Raw genomic sequence first — 19,728 nt, 5'->3', positions numbered from 1 at the left:
TAAAAGTTATTTATTGCTAAGTAGATGAAATATATATTGACACTAGTAGTAATAGACATGCAAAGGAAAAACAAACACAAGCAGTCACAGTATACCCTGGTTTCACTATGTATTTGGAGAAACTTAGCTCAAGCTTAAATAATACAGTTCAAGTTCAGAAAACTATGCTTAGAGAGGGAAGAGAAGAGAGAGAGAGAGCTGGAATCTCACCAGTCCAAGGCACTCGGGTTGCAAAGCTGACAGGTCAAAGTTCTCAGCACGATCCTTGAAGGGAGATGATCTGCCTCCTTCAGCCTCTCCAGAAGAAAGCGGGTGGTGTCAGCACACACACTGCTGCTTCTTTTACAGATTTTTATACCCTCAGTTCAGCTACTTTCAAGCATTCTAAATAGTGTAAATCAAATTGTCCTCTCTATTGACAAGGGGTTATCTGATTGGAACGTCTCAGGAACTTGATTGATACTCAGGAAACACCTACTTGGAGCTAGCTTGACATTCCTATGGATAGCAGATATACTGGATGGGCCATCTCCTGGTGTCTTCAGAAACAATAGATTGCAGCATCAGGGTTTTGGATTTTTACTTGCTGTGAACAAGCCTCAGCTTAGCATGACTTTTCCAGATCTTATTATAGTCTTTTAACAGACTTAAGGCAATTCTTGGAGTGTTCATAACCTGTTGTGGAGAGGACTTCCACCAGTCGTCTCGGGAAAAGTATGACAACACTTGTGGACAGGGCTCCAATGGGCTGGACGCTGTGATGAACCCTGTACCATCGTTCAAATGTTATCCATACCTGCTCCGTCTCGGTCTATTGCCTCAGCATTCCCTAACCCGGCAACCGAGTTTTAGCCAATTAAGTTTACATAGGCCTCCTATAGTGGGCCCGGGAAATGTACGGCTCGAGATGCCTATTAAACTTACTTTTGCTTAGAGGTGTGTGTGTGTGTGTGTGTGTGAGTGTGTGTGTGTTGGGGTGGGGGGGGAGGAAAAGTCCTTTGTAAATCCAGACTTGAACTTGTCTGATAAATGCTGAGCTGGGTGTGAGGGTTGATTAGCATTTGGAGCTCAGATTCCCCATCATGCGGTGCTCCCCTGCTTCGCTGATGCCAGAATTCACTGCAGTCTGTGCTTTAGGCTTTCTGTTCTCCATCTCTCATGTAAATGAATGGTCATCTGGTTCCATCTCAGATGCAAATGAGACTTAGGGCAGTTGTTTTACTTTTGTCACACTATCTGGAGGGTTTTAGGTGTGTCTCTTACTGCATCTTAATCAGTTTCTGTTTAGGTAGAGGGGTGGGGGGAGCGATTCTTTGTGAGTCAGATAGTCTGTGTCCTGTGTCAGGGTTCCCAAAGAACATGGAGCTGACAGGTAACATGGTTCAGATGGAGAGGGCATCCGACTGGGTCTGTCTTCACTGCCCCTTTTTATAGGGGCAGACCTTGTGTGACCCTAGTGACGGGAGGCATGCCCAGGCAAAGGTCAGCCCCTGGTATATCAAGCATTTGTGCTCCATGCAGGGACGTGCAGTTTCAGGTGTCTGTAATGGTGGATACAATGGTAGAGTTGCTGGTTCTGCAGGGTCTTTTGTCTTTCAAATGCTGGGTTCTTGTCTCTGTTCCTGGGTGAGGTCCGTGGTTCCTGGATGAATCAATGCGAGGTGATTGGATATCAGGAAAAACGTTTTCAATGTTAAAGCAGTGAGGCACTGGAATAGTTTGCCTAGGGAGGCTGTGGGGACTCCAGCAATTGCAGGTGTTGAAAATGAGGTTGATTAAGCATAGGTCAGGGATGATCTAGACTGCCTGTATGTGCAAGCTTATGGGTATTTCCCAGGCTTCTGGGCTTTGCTGGTTTCCTCATGGGCCTGTATAGGAATTCTTTCCCTTTCCTGTTGCTACATATGTCAGAAGGTTTTTAAGTGGGATTTTTTTTTGCCTTTCTCAGAAGCATGTGTATTGCCTACAACCAAGGCTGTCAATTTTGACTAGGGTGTGCCAAGACCCCTTCTAGGACTAAAACCCAGAGGTTTCTTTCTAGATGGTGATGTCCTCACCTTCTCCTGCAGCTGTTCATGCTCTGGGTTGCAGCTTTACCCTGTTATCATAACCTAGTGGCCACCACCAGTCCCCTCAGGCCACCTAAGCTACCTGCCACCACACCTAAAGTCATGGTCTGAGGGGAGTGGCAGCAGCAGCTGGCCCATGGGGACTGGGTGGAGCTGCAGCCTGGCATACAAGCAGGTGGTGAGGGCAGCATGGGCCCTGTACTGTCCATTACTCCTCATGCTGCTTATGGCGACAACAGCAACAAGTCTTAGTGGCTTGCTGTGCCCTCCCATGCTGGGTCCCTCCTGCTTGGCTGCAGAGGCGGTTTCTTCTTGGGCCAGACTTCAGCCCTCTTCCCTCTGTGGGCACAGAGATATGGGGGGGCCACATGACCCCATACCCCCAAAAATGTCACCTATGCTCCCCCACCCCCAACACCTTCTGCATGTCTCCTCACCCCATAGAATTATCTTTGGGGAATTACAGGAACTGCTCTCATGCTGCCTGACTGCCACATGCATACGCACATGCATGCAGTGCCCTTGCCCGATCACCAGGGATCCTGGGTATCTCTGATTTAAAAAAAAATAGACAATTTTCAGATTTAAAAAAGTAGCCCAAAATCCACATTTTTTCAGGATCAAAATTAAACGTCACTTATATATATTAGTGCTGTCTCATTTTGATTATGGAAAAATGTTACTTTTTTGGGTACTTTTTTAAATCTGAAAATTGAGTTAATTTTTTTTTTTATCAGAGAAAATTCTGCTGATCACCGTCCTCTCGCTCCTCCCAGGCCCAAGCAGCCTCTTACAGGCTGGAACTCTACCCGCCTGCAAGGGGAAACCTGCAGTTTCCCACGTTTTTCTCCTTTAAAGGAGAGTCCATTTTTACAGTTTATTCAGGATCCTTTCATATATTCTTCTGAACCACTTTTGGGTCACAACCCTTGGTTTCAGAAATGCTAGACTACAGACTTCTGGAGGTCCCCTCCATGCCTAATTTTCTATGATTCTATTCTAGGAATCTCCTGGGGCCATGTTTCCTGGACACAGTGAAACACAGAGTAAATCTTATGAAAATAGTCAGTCACGACTCAAAATATATTTTTCTACCTTCCAGAAAACAACTTGCTTGTTTTACCTGGGGGCATGATGTGTGCAAGAATATATGTATTCATACTCAGAAACGAAATATGTGTGTGTATTTGTTTTTTTAGTTATTTTCTGAACTAAACTAAAATATCAGTTTATATCACCTAGGGATGGGGAAGGGGGGAAATTGGAAAGAGATTTTACTGAAGTGCTGTAACATTATAGACCCATAAGAAGGATCCATAGGATTTGGATATTACTCATTGTTTTACTAGAGAAAGAAATTTTACAGTGAATTGTGTCATTTTGGGAAATGGTTTCTCAGACATAAACTAGAAAAAAATCCTAATACAGCTAGTATCAAAATGTTCTTGGATATGATACTTGACATATTTCTTCACTAAATCAATATGAGACAATGGTGTTTTTGGTTTGGTTCTGCTGAATAAAAAGAACACTATAGATATGCTACTTGTTGAAAATAACCTTTGAGTGAACACAAAATGATTCAATGTAATTTAAATGAAAGGATAAACAGAAGTATGGCTGTAATGAATATTTTCAATTTCAGAAGGATAAACTTGAGAAATTAAGGGAACTAATTCATGAAATCAGCAAGACTGAGAAGTTCAAGATGCTTGAACATAGATGAGGCTTGAGATTTCTGTAAGGCCCCCAGTACACATGCAAATCAAGTTGTGATTGGATCTAGTGTATAATCCACACAATCATGCTTGCTGTCATGCCACACAAGGGATTGTGCATTTGATCCAATCATGTCTTATTGCTGGTTGAAGGGAGGCATGCTCCTGGGTTCCCTCTGTATCAGCAGGAAGCAGGCCCCCATGACTGAGTGCCTTTGCTGAGGGGGCTCACAGCCATGGGGGCCATACGTAGTGTCAGCAAAACCCAAGTTAGCTGCCCAAACAGGAAAGGACAGCTTGGTCTTGCGTTGTGGTCACTAGCCATGATAATATGAGTCAAGAGACATGAGTGCCAGCAATAATTTTTTTTATTACTTCTGCAGAAGGGTAGACTCCCGCCTTATGGGCAGAGAGCTACCCTGAGAGGGGTTTGACCTTCCATATTTATATGTTTGCTTTACATATGGTATAATGAGGTTAGTCATTGTTACAAATTTTTCTATTAGTTATAATTATCTCTTGCGATTGTCATCATCATAAGGGCATCTTCCCCTTTTCAGTTGAGAGCGCCTTCCTCTTTCCAGCTGGGTCAGGGTCACCTTCCTCTTTCCAGTTGGGTCAGGGTCGAGCCTCAGAATAGATGTCTTCTGTATTAGCACTTACATTTTTGTAAGATTATATTTAGTATTACATATCTTAGTCATATGCATGGGTTAAATTGTGTACTAATCAACTTGTTAGACAAACACTTAAAATACTTGAACTTATAAACTTATGAACGACCCATGCTTGAACTGAACTTATGACTTACTCAATTAAGCAAGTTAACCTATCTTTTATATCAATTCCCCCCTTTCAGCCTAGGTTGTGGTACATACCTTGGCTGATGCCTAGGTCATTGTAAGTACCTTGGCTGAATGGTCTAAGGTACAAAAAGCGTTCTTGGATCTAAAAGTGAAAACAAATGTATTCATTTGCTCACAGTTTAGACTTAGCATTTAGTGAGCTCTCATTTGTCTTTCCTTCATAAGTCTGAGGCAACATTCCAGCCTTTTTGCCACAGAACAAGCTGTATAAGGCTTCACGAAACTTCTCAGCTACAAAGAAATACATGACTGGGTCAAGGGCACCATTCAGGCTAGTGAGGCAAGAAGTGACGTGGTTATTTAGAGCCAGGATTCGCTGAGTTTCACAGGAGGTCTTGGTGCCATCATAATGGAGAATATAAATGTAACGATTGACATGATAGGGTACAAAGCAGACCAGGAAGATCATTAGAACCATGATGATCATTTTGATGGCTTTTTTCTTCAGGTGCTTCTCAACTCTGTTGCTACTTTTTAGGCTGCGGATGATTAATAAGTAGCAGGTCACTCACTGTAGTAACAAATGGAAAGTTTCTGTGTGGGTCTTTTTGCCACATTGCTCTGAAGCTTCCAGGGAAGAGTTGAGTAACAGGCTTGAGGTCTCTGCTGGGCTAACCATCTCTCACCACGTCTCTGGAAGGGCCCGTTTCAACGTGGAGCAAGGGAATCCTTGCATCGGTGTATCTTGGCCTACACCCAGTCTCCTGTTTTATAAGGGTGAAGACTGGAGTCAAGAGGTACTGGTTACACCAGTGTCGCAGCTCTGCGAAGAGAACTAAGAGAGTTCTGCAATGATAAAACATAATCAGTTAATTTTTCGTCTCTCTCTAACAGGCTCATGTGCAGACTCTTCTATCCTTTATACAAGGGTGGTGGGTGACTAAATAGTAACTCGTATGGTGAAAGATTAAGAGTTTTACAGGGTTTTGTTCTAAGCGTGAATAGTACAATAGGCAAAGCCTTAGGCCATTTTAATTTAGTCTCGGCACAGATCTTTCCTAAAAGGGTTTTTAAGGATAAGTTTAGTCTTTTTACTTGATTTGAAGATTGTGGATGGTAAGGAGTGTGGAACTGTGCCTGAACCTCTAAAACCTTATAGGTCTCTTGTAACACTTTTTTTTGTGAAATGTGACCCTTGGTTTGACTCAGTCACTTCGGGAAGCCCAAATCTTGGTATAATGTCTCTGAGAAGAGCTTTGACTATGGTGGAAGCATCTGTTTGTGTAGCTGGAAAGGCTTCTGGCCATCCAGTGAGCTGATCAATTATTACTAGACAATTTTTGTAATGAAAAGCCTTTGGTAAGTCTATGTAATCAATCTATAAACTCTGAAATGGTAAGTGTGCCCAAGGTCTCCCTCCAATATGAGGGATTTTTCTGGTTGAGTGATTGTGGGCTTGACATATGGGGCAAGAGTTTACAATCCTAGTGGATTCTACATAAATGCCAGGAGCAAACCAATTACGGAGCATGCTCTATGCTAAACTTTCTGCTCCAGAGTGATTTAAGATGATGAATTTGTTGGACCAGTATGCATAAAATAGCACGAGGAGTGATGGGACGACTGTCGGGTACCCTCCAAACATCATCTGTCCCTTTTTTCCCTTCATATTTAGTTTCCCACATTTGAACTTCAGCCGGTTGTAGGTGCTGATATATAGAGGGAAGGTCTGGTAAAGTACTACAGGAGAGCTGGGAATCATAGCTATCAGAAATAGGCTGAATGGCTGCAGTTCTTGCTGCTGCGTCAGCCTTATTATTCCCAACTGCAGTGTCTGTGTTTTCTTTAGAGTGGCCTGGACAATGGACAATAGCAATTTCTCTGGGAAGCAGAATGGTATCTGAAAGTCTTTTTACTTCAGTGGCATAATAGTATGTCCGTTCGAGGTAAAGGAATCCTCATTGCTTCCACAATTGTCTGATTGTGTGACAAATGCCAAATGCATATCGAGAATCAGTAAAAATAGTCACTGAACAGTTTTCAGTAAGCTCACAAGCCATTCCCAGGGCAATAAGTTCTGCAGCTTGGGCACTGGTACCTGGCGCAAGGGGCCTGGCTTCCCAAACCCATTGCACTGCGTTCACTGTGTACCCTGCATGCCTTGTATCTTTGATGACTGACGACGATCCATCGGTAAAAAGGATATACTCTGGGTTCTGTAAGGGTTGATCTTTAAGGTCACTCTGGGGTTTTTCCAGGAACTCAACCAGTTTGCAGCAATCATGGTGTGGCTGTCCTTCATCTGCCTTTGGCAGAAGGGTGGCTGGGTTGAGTTGTGCACATCGCTGTATGGTGATGTTTTCAGATGTTAGCAAAAGAACTTCATATCGGTTTAGTCTCTGGTTTGAAAAATGCTGAGTGTTATGCTGGAGGAGGAGAGCCTCGACTGAGTGCGGCACTCTTACTGTGAGCGGGTGGCCCAAGACTAAATCTTGGGCTCGCTGTACCAGCATTGCAGCAGCAGTGATGGAGCAGAGGCATGCAACGGCTCCTCGGGCGACAGGGTCCAGCTGAACTGAGTAGTATGCAACTGGTCAAGGCCGATCTCCCCAGGGTTGTGTTAGTACTCCAGAAGCAACTCCTCTGTTCTCATGAATGTATAGGATAAAAGGTTTGGTGTAATCAGGGAGACCCAGGGCTGGTGCAGTCATACGAGCATGCTCTATTCAATGGAAAGCTTGCTCCTTATCCCTAGACCAGTGTATGGGATCCTCGGCTTCATTTGTAGAGGCTGGGATCCAGGGTCTGCAAAATCCTGCCATACCTAAGAGAGCACGGACCTGCCTTTTACTCTGAGGTCGCGGGAGTTCCTGGATAGCTTGTAAGCACTTGGGGGACAATTTTCTCGTACCTTCTCTGAGTATATAACCGAAATACTCAACTTCAGGTTGACAGTATTGCAGCTTTGAGGGAGATACCTTATGCCTTTTATCTGCTAAGGCTAAGAGTAATTTTTTTAGTATCTTCCTTGCAAGAGTCCATATCTTTTGAAGCTAATAAGAGGTCATCTACATGGACGATCAAAGCAGTGTTTGAGGATAAGGTAACTGTAGATAGATTTTTGTGGAGGATTTGTGAAAAAAGTGTGGGGGATTCTATATATCCTTGGGGTAACCGCGTCCAAGTCAATTGTCTCTTTTCCCAGGTGAAAGCAAATAAGTATTGTGAATCTGGGTGTATGGGAATACTGAAGAAAGCTGCACACAGGTCAATGATGGTGTAGCAAATTGCTGTGGCTGGGATGGTTGTAATAATAGTAGCTGGATTTGGAACTACAGGGTGTCATGGAATAACATAACTGTTAATTGCCCAAAGGTCTTGTACGAACCAGTACACAGGTTTACCATCAGGCCCGGGTTTAGGTTTTTTCATTGGAAGGATGGGGGTGTTACAGGGTGAGAGACACTCTTTCAGTATTCCCTGTTTTAAATAGTCACCAGTGGTTCTAAGTCTTTTTCTGCTTCTTTAGACAGGGGATACTGGGATACTGATGGGGGTTGACCTGGCTTTGTTTGGATACTGACTGGGGTAGCAGATTTAAGGAGCCCTACTGCTGTGGGGGGTCCATCCCCAAAGTGATTCGGGCAAAGTTTGGAGATCTTCAGGGAGAGAAGGGCACCCAGACTCATTAAGCATGGCCTGAAAAGCTAAGAGGTTAGTACTGGGGACAGTAATTTGGATTCTGTTTGGGCTACACTGCAAGGTGGCCATGTGTAGCCAGGACTAAGATCCCTCCATGAGGCACAGCTAAGACCAAGAGTCCCATGTGAGCCCAGGGGTTTCACACACCCCTGAGACTTGGGGATCACAACAGCCATTATCCCCAGGGTTCAGGGGTTTCATGCTATGTTTGGTCACCTCTGTGGATGGGAGCCCAGCCATAGAGACACCCTGCTAGATGTGCACAATAAAGCTCAATAGCAACCAACTGTAAAGTTAGTATACATTTTAGCAACCAACTATAAAGTTAGTACACATTTTAAATCTAACTTTATAGCCAGTTGGATCTTTTTATCATGTAATAGGCATATCATAGAATCATATCATAGAATCATAGAAGTAGGGTCAGAAGGAACCTTGTATATCTTCAAGTCTGACCCCCCGCCTGGGTGGAAGAAAAGACTGGGTACGAGCCAGCACCACTTCCCTAGGAAGTTGGTTCCAGCTCCTAGCCGCCCTAACTGTGAAGTAGTTCTTGTGGATGTCTAATCTAAATCTGCTCTCTAATAATTTGTGTCCATTGTTCCTTATCATGCCAGGGGGGCACTAGGGGAAACAGTGTCTTCCCTAAACCCTTCTGGTCTCCCCTAGTGAGTTTATAGACAGTCACCAGGTCCCCCCTCAGGCTTCTCTTGTGAAGGCTGAACACGTTTAGGCCCCGCAGTCTTTCAATGTAGGGTCTGCCCTGTAATCCCCGGATCATGCGGGTAGCCCTCCTCTGGACCCTTTCAATATTGTCCACATCCCTCCTGAAATGGGGCGCACAGAACTGGACGCAGTACTCCAGCTGTGGCCTGACCAGCGTCACATAGAGGGGGAGGATCACCTCCTTGGCTCTACTTGAGATGCACCTGTGGATGCACGACAAGGTCCGATTAGCCCTTTCAACCATGACCTCGCATTGTCGGCCCATGTTCATCTTGGAGTCAGTAATGACTCCAAGATCCCTTTCTGCCTCTGTGCTCTCAAGAAGGGAGTTTCCCATTCTATAAGTGTGCCGCTGGTTTCTACTGCCTAAGTGCAGCACCCTGCACTTGTCAGAATTGAAACGCATCCTGTTTATGTCAGCCCACTCCTGTAACCTATCCAGGTCTTGTTGCAGTCTTTCCCTCCCTACTAGTGTGCTCACCTCATCCCAAATTTTGGTATCATCAGCAAATTTAAACAGGTTGCATTTCACCCCATCGTCCAAATCGCTGATGAAGAAATTGAACAGCGCAAGCCCCAGGACTGAGCCCTGGGGGACTCCGCTGCCCAGTTCCCCCCAGGTCAAATATGACCCGTCCACCACCACCCTCTGAGTATGACCCTTGAGCCAATCTGCAATCTATCTGACTGCGTAGGCATCAATGCCACAGTCACCTAGTTTTTTAATGAGGATGGGGTGGGAGATGGTGTCAAAGGCCTTGCTGAAGTCTAGAAAGACTATGTCCACGGCAACACCTGCATCCATTGCTTTTGTGACCTGATCATAAAAGGCAATCAGATTGGTCTGACATGACCTTCCGCTAATGAAACTGTGCTGGTTGCCCTTGACCATCATCCCTGAAGCCAGCCCATCACAGATGTGCTCCTTGAGAATCTTCTCAAAGAGTTTCCCAAGTATGGAGGTAAGACTGATGGGCCTGTAGTTGCCCGGGTCCTCTCTCTTCCCTTTTTTGAAGATGGGGACCACGTTAGCTATCTTCCAGTCATCCGGCACCTGCCCCGAGCACCACGAGCGCTTATAAAGCCGTGCCAAGAGCCCTGCAATAACCCCAGCTAGCTCCCTCAACACCCTGGGGTGGAGAGCATCTGGACCCACTGACTTGAAGACATCCAGCCCCTCCAGAAGCTCTCTAACCTGGTCCTCCCCAACCTGAGGTCTGGAGGCGTTCCCCTGGAGTCCATCTGGCATCACAGCAGGGAAGTCCCGGTCCCTCCACAAGAAAACAGACATGAAGAATTGGTTAAAGAATTGGTTAAAGGCACCTTGCACGTGTAGCAATTCTCAGCATAGCTGCACAATTAACTAGTTAATTGTGTGATACCTATAACATGTAGAAGAGCCTAAGATAAAGATACAAAAACTGCCTCAAATTTGCAATGTAGGCAATGAGGAAAACTCGTTGGGAAGGGTTTCCAACTTAACAAGATAACTAAACGCTGTGTATGGGTAAAGTCCAGCTGAGTTAGATATCCCAATGGCTTTTAAAAGAAATTGTAAGAGATTCTTCATCCATATAACTAAGAAAAGAGAATAAGAAAGAAGTAGAGCCAGTGTTCAGATAGCTTAACTGTTCTAAATCCTAAATGCCTATTTTGCCTCATTTCACATTATTGATGATAATGTCAAGTATGAGAACAAATGCAGCATGACATGAAGTGAAGATATAAAAATGGAAAGAACAACAACTACAATGAAATTAAAAGTAAAAAATCTTAATGACTGGAGGACTGGATAAACTCCATTCCTGAATTCTAAAGAAATTGACAGATGCAAATCTGGTAGCAAGGATTTTTAACAAATTTATTAACTTGAGGCAGATACCATATAACAGGAGAATAGCAAATACAGTACCAATTGGTGCATCCCCACAAGTGGGAAAGTGAATTTCCCAGGGATACCTAGCAGCAGTACATATTTGTGTAACTGCTGTTGTCCCCAGGGATGCCCTTGCATATGCGCTCTGGTGCACACTAGTTTGCCATGGGTGGGGTACATGTTTGCATTACTGCTGAGTAGACTACTTAACTCCACAATAAAGCATTGCAGTCTACATGTGCACCAGTATTAGGGCACAGCAAGCTAATTAAATCTACCATTAAGTACAGTGGAGTATTTAACTGCATTGAAACATACATGTAGCCAGTGACCGGGTGGGAGCTAGACTCCTGGCTGCCACCTAACCACATGGCTCCATAGGTTCTGCACCCTTGTGCCCCACCAGCCCTTCCATAGCCTGACTCCACCACCTGGAGCCTAGGTCTGACCCCCCTCTTCGGTCTACTTTCTCATGCATGTTCCATACTGGTTCAAATTGCTGCTGTCCCAAGTGCACATGTAGACTCTGTGATAGGATGTACTAGGTGACCTTGACAATTTGAGTAATAAATGATAAGTATGAAGTAGGCTGTTGCTTATGAAAGTTTACAGAATAATTCAGAAGTGTCTAAGATGCAACTTTGCCCTGCTTTCTGTGTATAATAATGGTCATCCATGTTCAAGAAACAAACCCAAACTAAGATAGATATTGAGTGACGCTGGCTTGCTTCACTGTGCAAAATTGAGGCTCTTGGAATATAAATACCAGGAGAGGTAAATGCCAGTGTGGGAGAAGAGCTGTTTAAGAACAAATGTATATAAAAGGTTTTTAAATCACTAGAGAATTGAGGCTCTGGGACAGACCTCTAATAAGAGTAGTGACTGAAAATATCCTAAGTCGTTTTAGGGTCTTGATCAATTTGTGAAAATCAGTACATGATGGGGGTTGTCAGTGATAGTAAGGTCCATTCCATTGCTTTATTCTCATATTGTGTTAAGGGCAGAAATTATAAATCTGCAGAATATTTTTATGGAGAAAATAGGTTTCACTTAACTATATATATCTCATTACTTTATACCTAATAATTAGATATGGGACAGTGCAAGAAAATTGTTGAGATATTTTTAAATGAATAGGGTTCAGATGTTAAATAGATTTGGTTCTACTGATAACCTTTTTAATTAGATAAAACTAGAATTTAAACATACAAGAAATTGTAGTTTATTCAAATGTTGAAGCTCATTTGTTACAGTGCTGCATATTTGTAAAAGAGCATGAATTCTTCTGTATCTTTCTATACTCTCTTGCATGTATATTGCCACTACCTTACATTATCTTCTCATTCAGGTCATTTCACAGCTTCGGATCCTGAGCAGGTCAGTCACTGCTGGCTGCAAATTTGATAGAGAAATCTGGTCCAGTGAGCTTTCTCCTGTTCTCAATCTATGGAAGAAACTTAATCAGGTAAGAAAACAGCTTATTTAAAAAGATATTTGTCTATCTATATTGTTCTTTCAAATGCATAATAGTCCTCAAAATATTGAGGTTAAATATGTTCTTTTGACTAAGAAAGTATTAAAACAAACATGTAAATGAAATATTCTGGAAATAGAACTATTGTGTAGCATACATATAGTTGAGTTAGTTGTACACTGCGTGGTCAGGAAAACTGGTCTGTCCTGCCACTTTTTTTTCTTAACATTAACATGACTGCGCAGTGCTAACTCATGTGGATAAGATCTCCTTGGTGATTTTTTAAACCACCAATAACATTTGTAGATTTTAGGCTCAATTTGTTTATTTTCTCTGGCCTCCAGATTAGATATTCATATTTTAAAGCACGGTAATTTCACATTCATATCTTCTATTTTTCATGTTATTAAAAAATGTTCTGATTCTTTCTGTAACTTCCTTTCATTCTCATCTCAAGTGCATTATACATAATTATTAAAATGTATTAGAATGTCTAAAAGAGATGCTTATACAATGCTGACACTGCTTTTACTCCTCAACATTGCTACCTATTAGTTTTCCTTGATATTTCATGTCAATTAATTTGTTTTTCCAAATACTGTATTATCAGTCCAATATTCATCTTGATACTTGGATAAATGTATCCTAAATTTTTCAAACATATGTGCCTTTATTTTGATACCCAAGTAAAATTATGAGCAATCATAACTCCCAATAAAATAATGTTTAACTCCTCTGAACATCAGCCCTCTTTTATTTAGGTGTTTATGGCTTTACTTATATTCAGGCATGCAAAGGCCTGATATTCAGCTTCTGTGACTGTAGTCAGTATGCTAATTCACACTTGAGGATCTTGTTGTGAAGTGTACAACTATCAGGATATGGAATAGGTAAGGTGTTTGTCATGATGGTTGCATCTAATCTCTGAATCAGCAGAAAGGCAGTAGAGTTTATGTTTTTAATTTAATTTTTGTGAGGAGACTTCAAGCCTGTTCCAATTTTATCTTGTAGATTTGCCGTTTATATGCTTTCATTTGTGATAGAATAGTTATATCAAGTACTGCCTGTTTCAAAATATGAAGCATGTGAGTATGTACGAAAGTGTGCTTAATTAAGTGTGCAATTGAACACATGATTCTGAACACAACAGAGAGAGATTATTATTTCATAGAATCATAGAACCATAAAAAAATTAAGGCTGAAGGGACCTCAGGAAGTCGCATCTAATCCAACCCCCTGCTCAAGGCAGGACCACCCCCAACTAGATCATCTCAACCACAGCTTTGTCTAGCCAGGTTTTAAGAATCTCCAAGAATGGAGCTTCCACCACCTCTCTGGGTAACCTGTTCCAGTATTTTACTATCCTCCTAATGAGAAAATTCTTCCTCGTATTTAACCTAAACTTCCCTTGCTGCAACTTGAGACTGTTGCTCTTTGTCCTGTCGTCTACCACCACCCTCTCAGGCTGTGTAGACAAAACAAGGGGCATGTGTGCACGACACTTTAAAGTGGGATAAATGCTTATGCACAGATTTCATAGATTTCATAGACATTAGGGCTGGAAGGGACCTCGGGAGATCATCGAGTCCAGCCCCCTGCCCAAAGGGCAGGAAGTCAGCTGGGGTCATAGGATCCCAGCAAGATAAGCATCCAATTTACTCTTGAAGGTGTTGAATGTAGGTGCTTGAACCACCTCCGCTGGCAGACTGTTCCAGACCTTGGGGGCACGGACAGTAAAGAAATTCTTCCTTATGTCCAGCCTGAAACGGTCTTGCAGGAGTTTGTGACCGTTCGACCTCGTCATCCCTTGGGGCGCTCTGGTGAACAGACGTTCCCCCAGATCCTGGTGGTCACCCCTGATAAACTTATAGGTGGCCATCAGCTCACCCCTGAGCCTGCGCTTTTCCAGGCTAAAGAGTCCCATGGCTCTCAGCCTGTCATCGTAAGATCTGTTTTCCTGCCCTCTGATCATGTGCGTGGCTCTCCTCTGGACTCTCTCAAGCTTCTCCACATCCTTTTTGAATTGTGGAGCCCAAAACTGGACGCAGTACTCCAGTTGCAGCCTCACCAAGGCCGAGTACAAGGGGAGAATGATGTCCCGGGATTTGCTCGAGAAGCATCTATGGATGCACGCCAGCATTTTGGTCGCTTTACTAGCCGCAGCATTGCATTGCAGGCTCATGTTCATCTTGTGGTCAACGATGACCCCCAAGTCTTTTTCTTCTGTAGTGCTAACCAACGTAGCACTGCCGAGCCTATAAGGGTGCTGCAGGTTTTTCCTCCCAAGGTGGAGAACCTTGCATTTTTCAGTGTTAAACACCATGAGGTTCTCGTCTGCCCATTTTCTGAGCTTGTCCAGGTCAGCCTGGATCACCCGCCTATCTTCTGGCGTGGATGCTTTGCCCCAAAGTTTGGTGTCATCGGCGAACTTGGCCAGTCCACTCCTGACTCCAATGTCCACATCATTAATGAAGATGTTGAACAGTATGGGTCCCAGGACAGAGCCTTGAGGGACCCCACTGGTTACAGGGCACCACGATGAGTGATTGCCATCAATCACAACCCTCTGGGTCCGACCACGAAGCCAATTTCCCAGCCAGGGATCGTGGTGGAGCCAAGGCCACAACTGGGCAGTTTGGCCAAGAGGTGATCATGGGATACCAGATCAAAAGCTTTTTTGAAGTCAAGATATATGACATCAATCTCTTCTCCCTTGTCCAGGTGATAGGTCACCTGGTCATAGAAGGAAATGAGATTGGTCAAACAAGACCTACCCGCAACAAACCCGTGCTGGCTGTCCCTTAGAATGTTAGCCTGGGCCAGTCCCTCAAGGATTTACACAGCTTTAATAGTGTTGGTGTTCGCATGTCTCAGCAGTGTATTATGGTGTGCCCATCTGGCCTCAAACATCCAATCACGTGCCGCTCGGGCCCGGATGTTCGGTGGTGTTCGCCCGTCTGTCCCCACTGTTACGCCAAGTGGGTGTCTCCTTCCAGTGTAGTCTTTCCCCAATCTCGCCTGCCATGTCTTCGGATCTTGTTTCAGTGGTTGGTGACTATCTACCGGGGTTCTCTCAACTATCCAGGCTGGCCTGAGGGCAAAGAAAAAAGCATAGTGGCGGTGGAAGCAGGGGGCAGAGACAAAGGAGGAGTACACCTCCCTGACCCAAGCGTGTAGGGATTTGGTAAGGGAGGCTAAAGCAGCACTGGAGCTTAGATTAGCTTCTGGGATTAAGGATAACAAAAAGTCCTTTTTCAAGTATATAGGTAGCAAGAAGAAGTCTAGGGGTAATATTGGACCCCTACAGGGCAGGGCAGGGCAGGGCAGTTGGTGACGGACACGTGAGAGAAAGCAGAACTCTTTAACAAGTTCTTTGCCTCCGTGTTCCTGTCTGCTGACAATGGGGTGCTCTTGGGTGATAGCATAGAGAGGCCCAGGAAGGATGCAAGTCCTCTGACTGTGAGTTCAGACCTAGTTAAGGATTACCTGGAAGGCTTAGATATATCCAAGTCGGTGGGCTCGGATGACCTTCATCCACGGGTGCTGAGGGAATTGGCTGGTGTCATTGTGGAGCCATTGGCACAGCTGTTTGAGGACTCCTGGTGCTCGGGCCAAGTCCCTGAGGACTGGAAAAGGGCCAGTGTGGTCCCTATTTTCAAGAAGGGGAGGAAGGAAGAGCCTGGCAACTACAGGCCAGTCAGCCTCACTTCTATCCTAGGGAAGGTCTTTGAAAAAATTATCAAGGGCCACATTTGTGAGAGCTCTGCAGCGGGAAGTGATGTTGAGGGGTAACCAACATGGGTTTGTGCCAGGCTGATCCTGCCTGACTAACCTGGTCTCCTTCTATGAGCTTAGATGTGAAGGAGGAAGTCGATGTCATCTTCTTGGACTTCCAGAAGGCCTTTGACACAGTGTCCCACCGAATTCTGGTGGGCAAGCTGAGGGACTGCAGCATTGACAAATGCACAGTCACATGGGTGGCAAACTGGCTCCAGGGGCGCACCCAGAGGGTGGTGGTGAACGGGTCGATGTCGACCTGGGAGTGTGTGGGCAGCGGAGTCCCCCAGGGCTCAGTCCTTGGGCCGGGGCTGTTCAACAATTTCATTAGCGACCTGGACGAGGGTGTGGAGAGCACCCTGTTCAAATTCGCTGATGACACCAAGCTGTGGGGTAAAGTGAATACACCCGGCAGGCAGGGGCTGCATCCAGACAGACCTGGATAAGTTTGAGAAGTGGGCGGATCTGGACAGGATGCAGTTCAACAAGGACAAGTGCAAAGTGCTGCATCTGGGAAGAGGGAACCAGCATTATGGTTATAGGTTAGGGGCTGCCCCTCTCGGCAGCACAGAGGCAGAGAGGGATCTTGGAGTCAGGATTGACTCCAGGATGAATATGAGTCGCCAATGCAATGAAGCAATAGGCAGAGCCAACCGCACCCTGTCTTGCATTAACAGGGGCATCACTAACCAGTCCAGAGAGGTCTTGCTCCCCCTCGATGCAGCACTGGTCAGGCCACAGCTGGAGTACTGCATCCAGTTCTGGGCACCACACTTCCAGAGGGACATGGAGGGGGTCCAGAGGAGGCCACTCTTATGGTTGGGGGCCTCCATAGCCAGCCCTATGAGAAGAGGCTGAGGGACCTGAATCTCTTCAGTCTCCACAAGAGGAGACTGAGGGGGGATCTTGTGGCTGCCTACAAGAAGGGACTGGGAGAAGGGACTTGGGGAAGGTCTGTTCACCAGGGCCCCTCTTGGAGTCACCAGGAACAATGGCCACAAGCTGAGGGAGGATAGGTTTAGGTTAGATATTAGGAAGAACTTCTTCACTGTAAGGGTGGCCAGAGCCTGGAATAGGCTTCCCAGAGAGGTGGTGCTCTCACCTTCCCTGGAAATCTTCAAGAGGAGACTGGATAGGCACCTGGCTTGGGTATTATGACCGCTCCTACCCCCAGTGCTCCTTCCTGCCCATGGCAGGGGGTCGGACTAGATGATCTGTCTAGGTCCCTTCCGATTCTATGATTCTATGGGATTGCTGTCTGGTGATCTTCTGCGAGGCTCCACCTCCCATATACCTCACCCTTATACCCAGCCTTGATGGGTCACATTTATCCTCTCGGCCAGGTTCCTGGCCATTGAGCCCCTGACTCCCTTTACGTGGCGGGTGCAGTCTGCCTTGCCTACAGTGTGGGCCACCTGCAGTCACTTATCTGGTCTATGAGACTGCCACTTTCCCCAGAAACTAACAACTCCTCCAGAGACTTAATAATATTCAGGCTACCTGCTCTGACCTACAACCCCTCCTAAAGTGGGAAACACAAAATCTAAACAAAGAAAAACTACAGATGCAATCTGAGGGACTCCTCAGTCCCCTCTCCCCGGCCCCTTCCTTGGCCTGGCTGCTAACAACGGGCGCAAACCTTGAGGTCTGTTTCAGGCTCCGTAGGTTGTTGGTATCTCCTGTCGGTTCCACCACCGTTCCGCTCTGTTGTCGTCCCACCTGGGGCTTCTTAGGGCCACCAGTGATCCTCCAACGGGCGTCTGTCTACCCATCCCTCGCCGTAACCACGCCATGCCATGCCACGCCACCGAGGGCCATCTTTCGCAGCCTTTCCCGCTGCCCTTGCCTCCCGTCTCCCACCTGGCATGCCTTTTCGGCTTCCCTTGAGCCCTCAATGGTCCCACCTGGTTTGATGCTGTAGATTATGCTCTGTAACCCCTCGACCATCACGAGTGACGTCAGTGTCTATCTGTGTCCCTTTGCTCTCCTGTCTGGGTTCCCAGTGTAGAGGAGCTGTCTTTGGCTCTATTCTCTCCCCCTAGCAGCCAGCAGTCTCTGGCTTGCCACGTGCTCTGCCGCATTCTTCCCTGCCAGGGGAATCAGCTGCCAGCTCCCATCGCCCCTGCAGGGCCTCCAGAACGACCTCTCCTGCTGGTGCTCCTACCAGCATTGATTCCCTCTCTTCCTTGCCAGCAGCCCCTTTTATTCCCGTCAGCCGGCTTCTGCAGCTGACGTCATCTGCCGGCCGTAACTTTATAAAGACGAGGCTGACAAGAGGGTCCTGCCTCTAGTTCCGCTGTGAATCCTGCTGCAGGTAAGCAGTTTTTAGTCTCTTTTATTTTCATTTCTTTCTGTGGGTTCCTGACCCTGGGGCTACCCCCCCAGCTCTTTGGGGTCTTCCCCTCTATTTGTCCCCATGACATATGCATTAATTCCAGCTGCTGTAGGAAATTTGGTGGCATAATGCTCCTTAAATGACTTGGGGCACAGCAAACTAAAGCTCCTCTGAGGAGCTCCTCGCAGCCCAGGGACCTTTCCACCCACTGGCAGCTCACCCTCCCCTCCCCGCCACTGGAAAGGCAGGTAAGTCAGGGGTGTGTGAACAATACAGGGGTTTAATTGGCTGTAAACTGAAGCAGTGTTTTTTAAAACCCACTGCTTCAATTTAGGGCCCCCTTTTTGTCTACACACACCCTCAGTCTCCTCTTATGTAAACTAAATAAGCCCAGTTCCCTCAGCCTGTCCTTATATGTCCCCAAGCCCCCTCACCATTTTTTTTACCCTCTGCTGGACTCTTTGTAAATTGTCCAATTCCTTTCTGTATTTGGAGGGCCCAAAACTTAACACAGTACTCCAGATGTGAATAGAGGGTGCTGAATAGAGGGGAATAATCATTTCCCTTGAGCTGCTGGCAACACTCCTATTGATTCAGCCAAGTACGCCGTTAGCCTTCTTTACAACAAGGGCACACTGTTGGGTCATATTCAGCTTATTGTTCACTGTAACCTCCCACATCCTTTTCTGGAGAACTGCTGCCCAGGCAGTCAGCCCCCAGCCTGTACTGGTGCATGGAATAGTTCCGTCCTTAATGCAGGACATCCACTGGTCTACCCACATCCACAGAGCCAGTCACACCATCATAGAAGGCAGTCAGTTTGGTTAGACATGACTTGCCCTTGGTGAATCCATGCTGACTGTTCTTAATCACCTTCTCCTCCAGGTGCTTAGAAATGGATTCCTTGAGAGTCTTCTGCATGATTTTTCCAGGGACTGAAGTGAGAATAACTAGTCTGTAGTTCCCTGGATTTTCCTTTTTCCCTTTCGTAAATATGGGTACTAAGTTTGCCCTTTTCCAGTCATCTGGGACCTCTCCTGATCACCATGAGTTTTCAAAGATGATGGCCAGTGGCTCTGCAATCTCATCAACCAACTCTCTTAGCATCCTATCTGGCCCCATGGACTTGTATACGTCCAGTTTTTCTCAATAGTCCCTAACCTGTTCTTTCACCACTGTTGGCTGCTCACTTCCTCTCCAAACAGTGCTTTCCAGTGTAGTAGTCTGGGAGTTGACCTTGCCCGT

General features: G+C 45.6%; 1 protein-coding gene across 3 annotated transcripts in view; it reads left to right on the top strand.

The window, feature by feature from the left end:
- The window catches only part of DYNC2H1 (dynein cytoplasmic 2 heavy chain 1), a 464,482-nt gene that overhangs the window by 337,588 nt on the left and 107,166 nt on the right, over positions 1-19,728 (top strand). For all 3 annotated transcript variants that reach the window (XM_090030141.1, XM_090030133.1, XM_090030125.1), the window contains exon 83: positions 12,246-12,362. In XM_090030141.1, coding sequence (XP_089886267.1) covers positions 12,246-12,362 — 117 coding nt within the window. The remainder of the gene's footprint in view (positions 1-12,245; positions 12,363-19,728) is intronic.

The sequence above is a fragment of the Crocodylus siamensis genome, chromosome 1 (genome assembly GCF_052110815.1).
Source record: "Crocodylus siamensis isolate JL-2025a chromosome 1, ASM5211081v1, whole genome shotgun sequence".
Classification (NCBI taxonomy): domain Eukaryota; kingdom Metazoa; phylum Chordata; order Crocodylia; family Crocodylidae; genus Crocodylus; species Crocodylus siamensis.
This window is presented reverse-complemented; position numbering and strand designations above follow the sequence as displayed.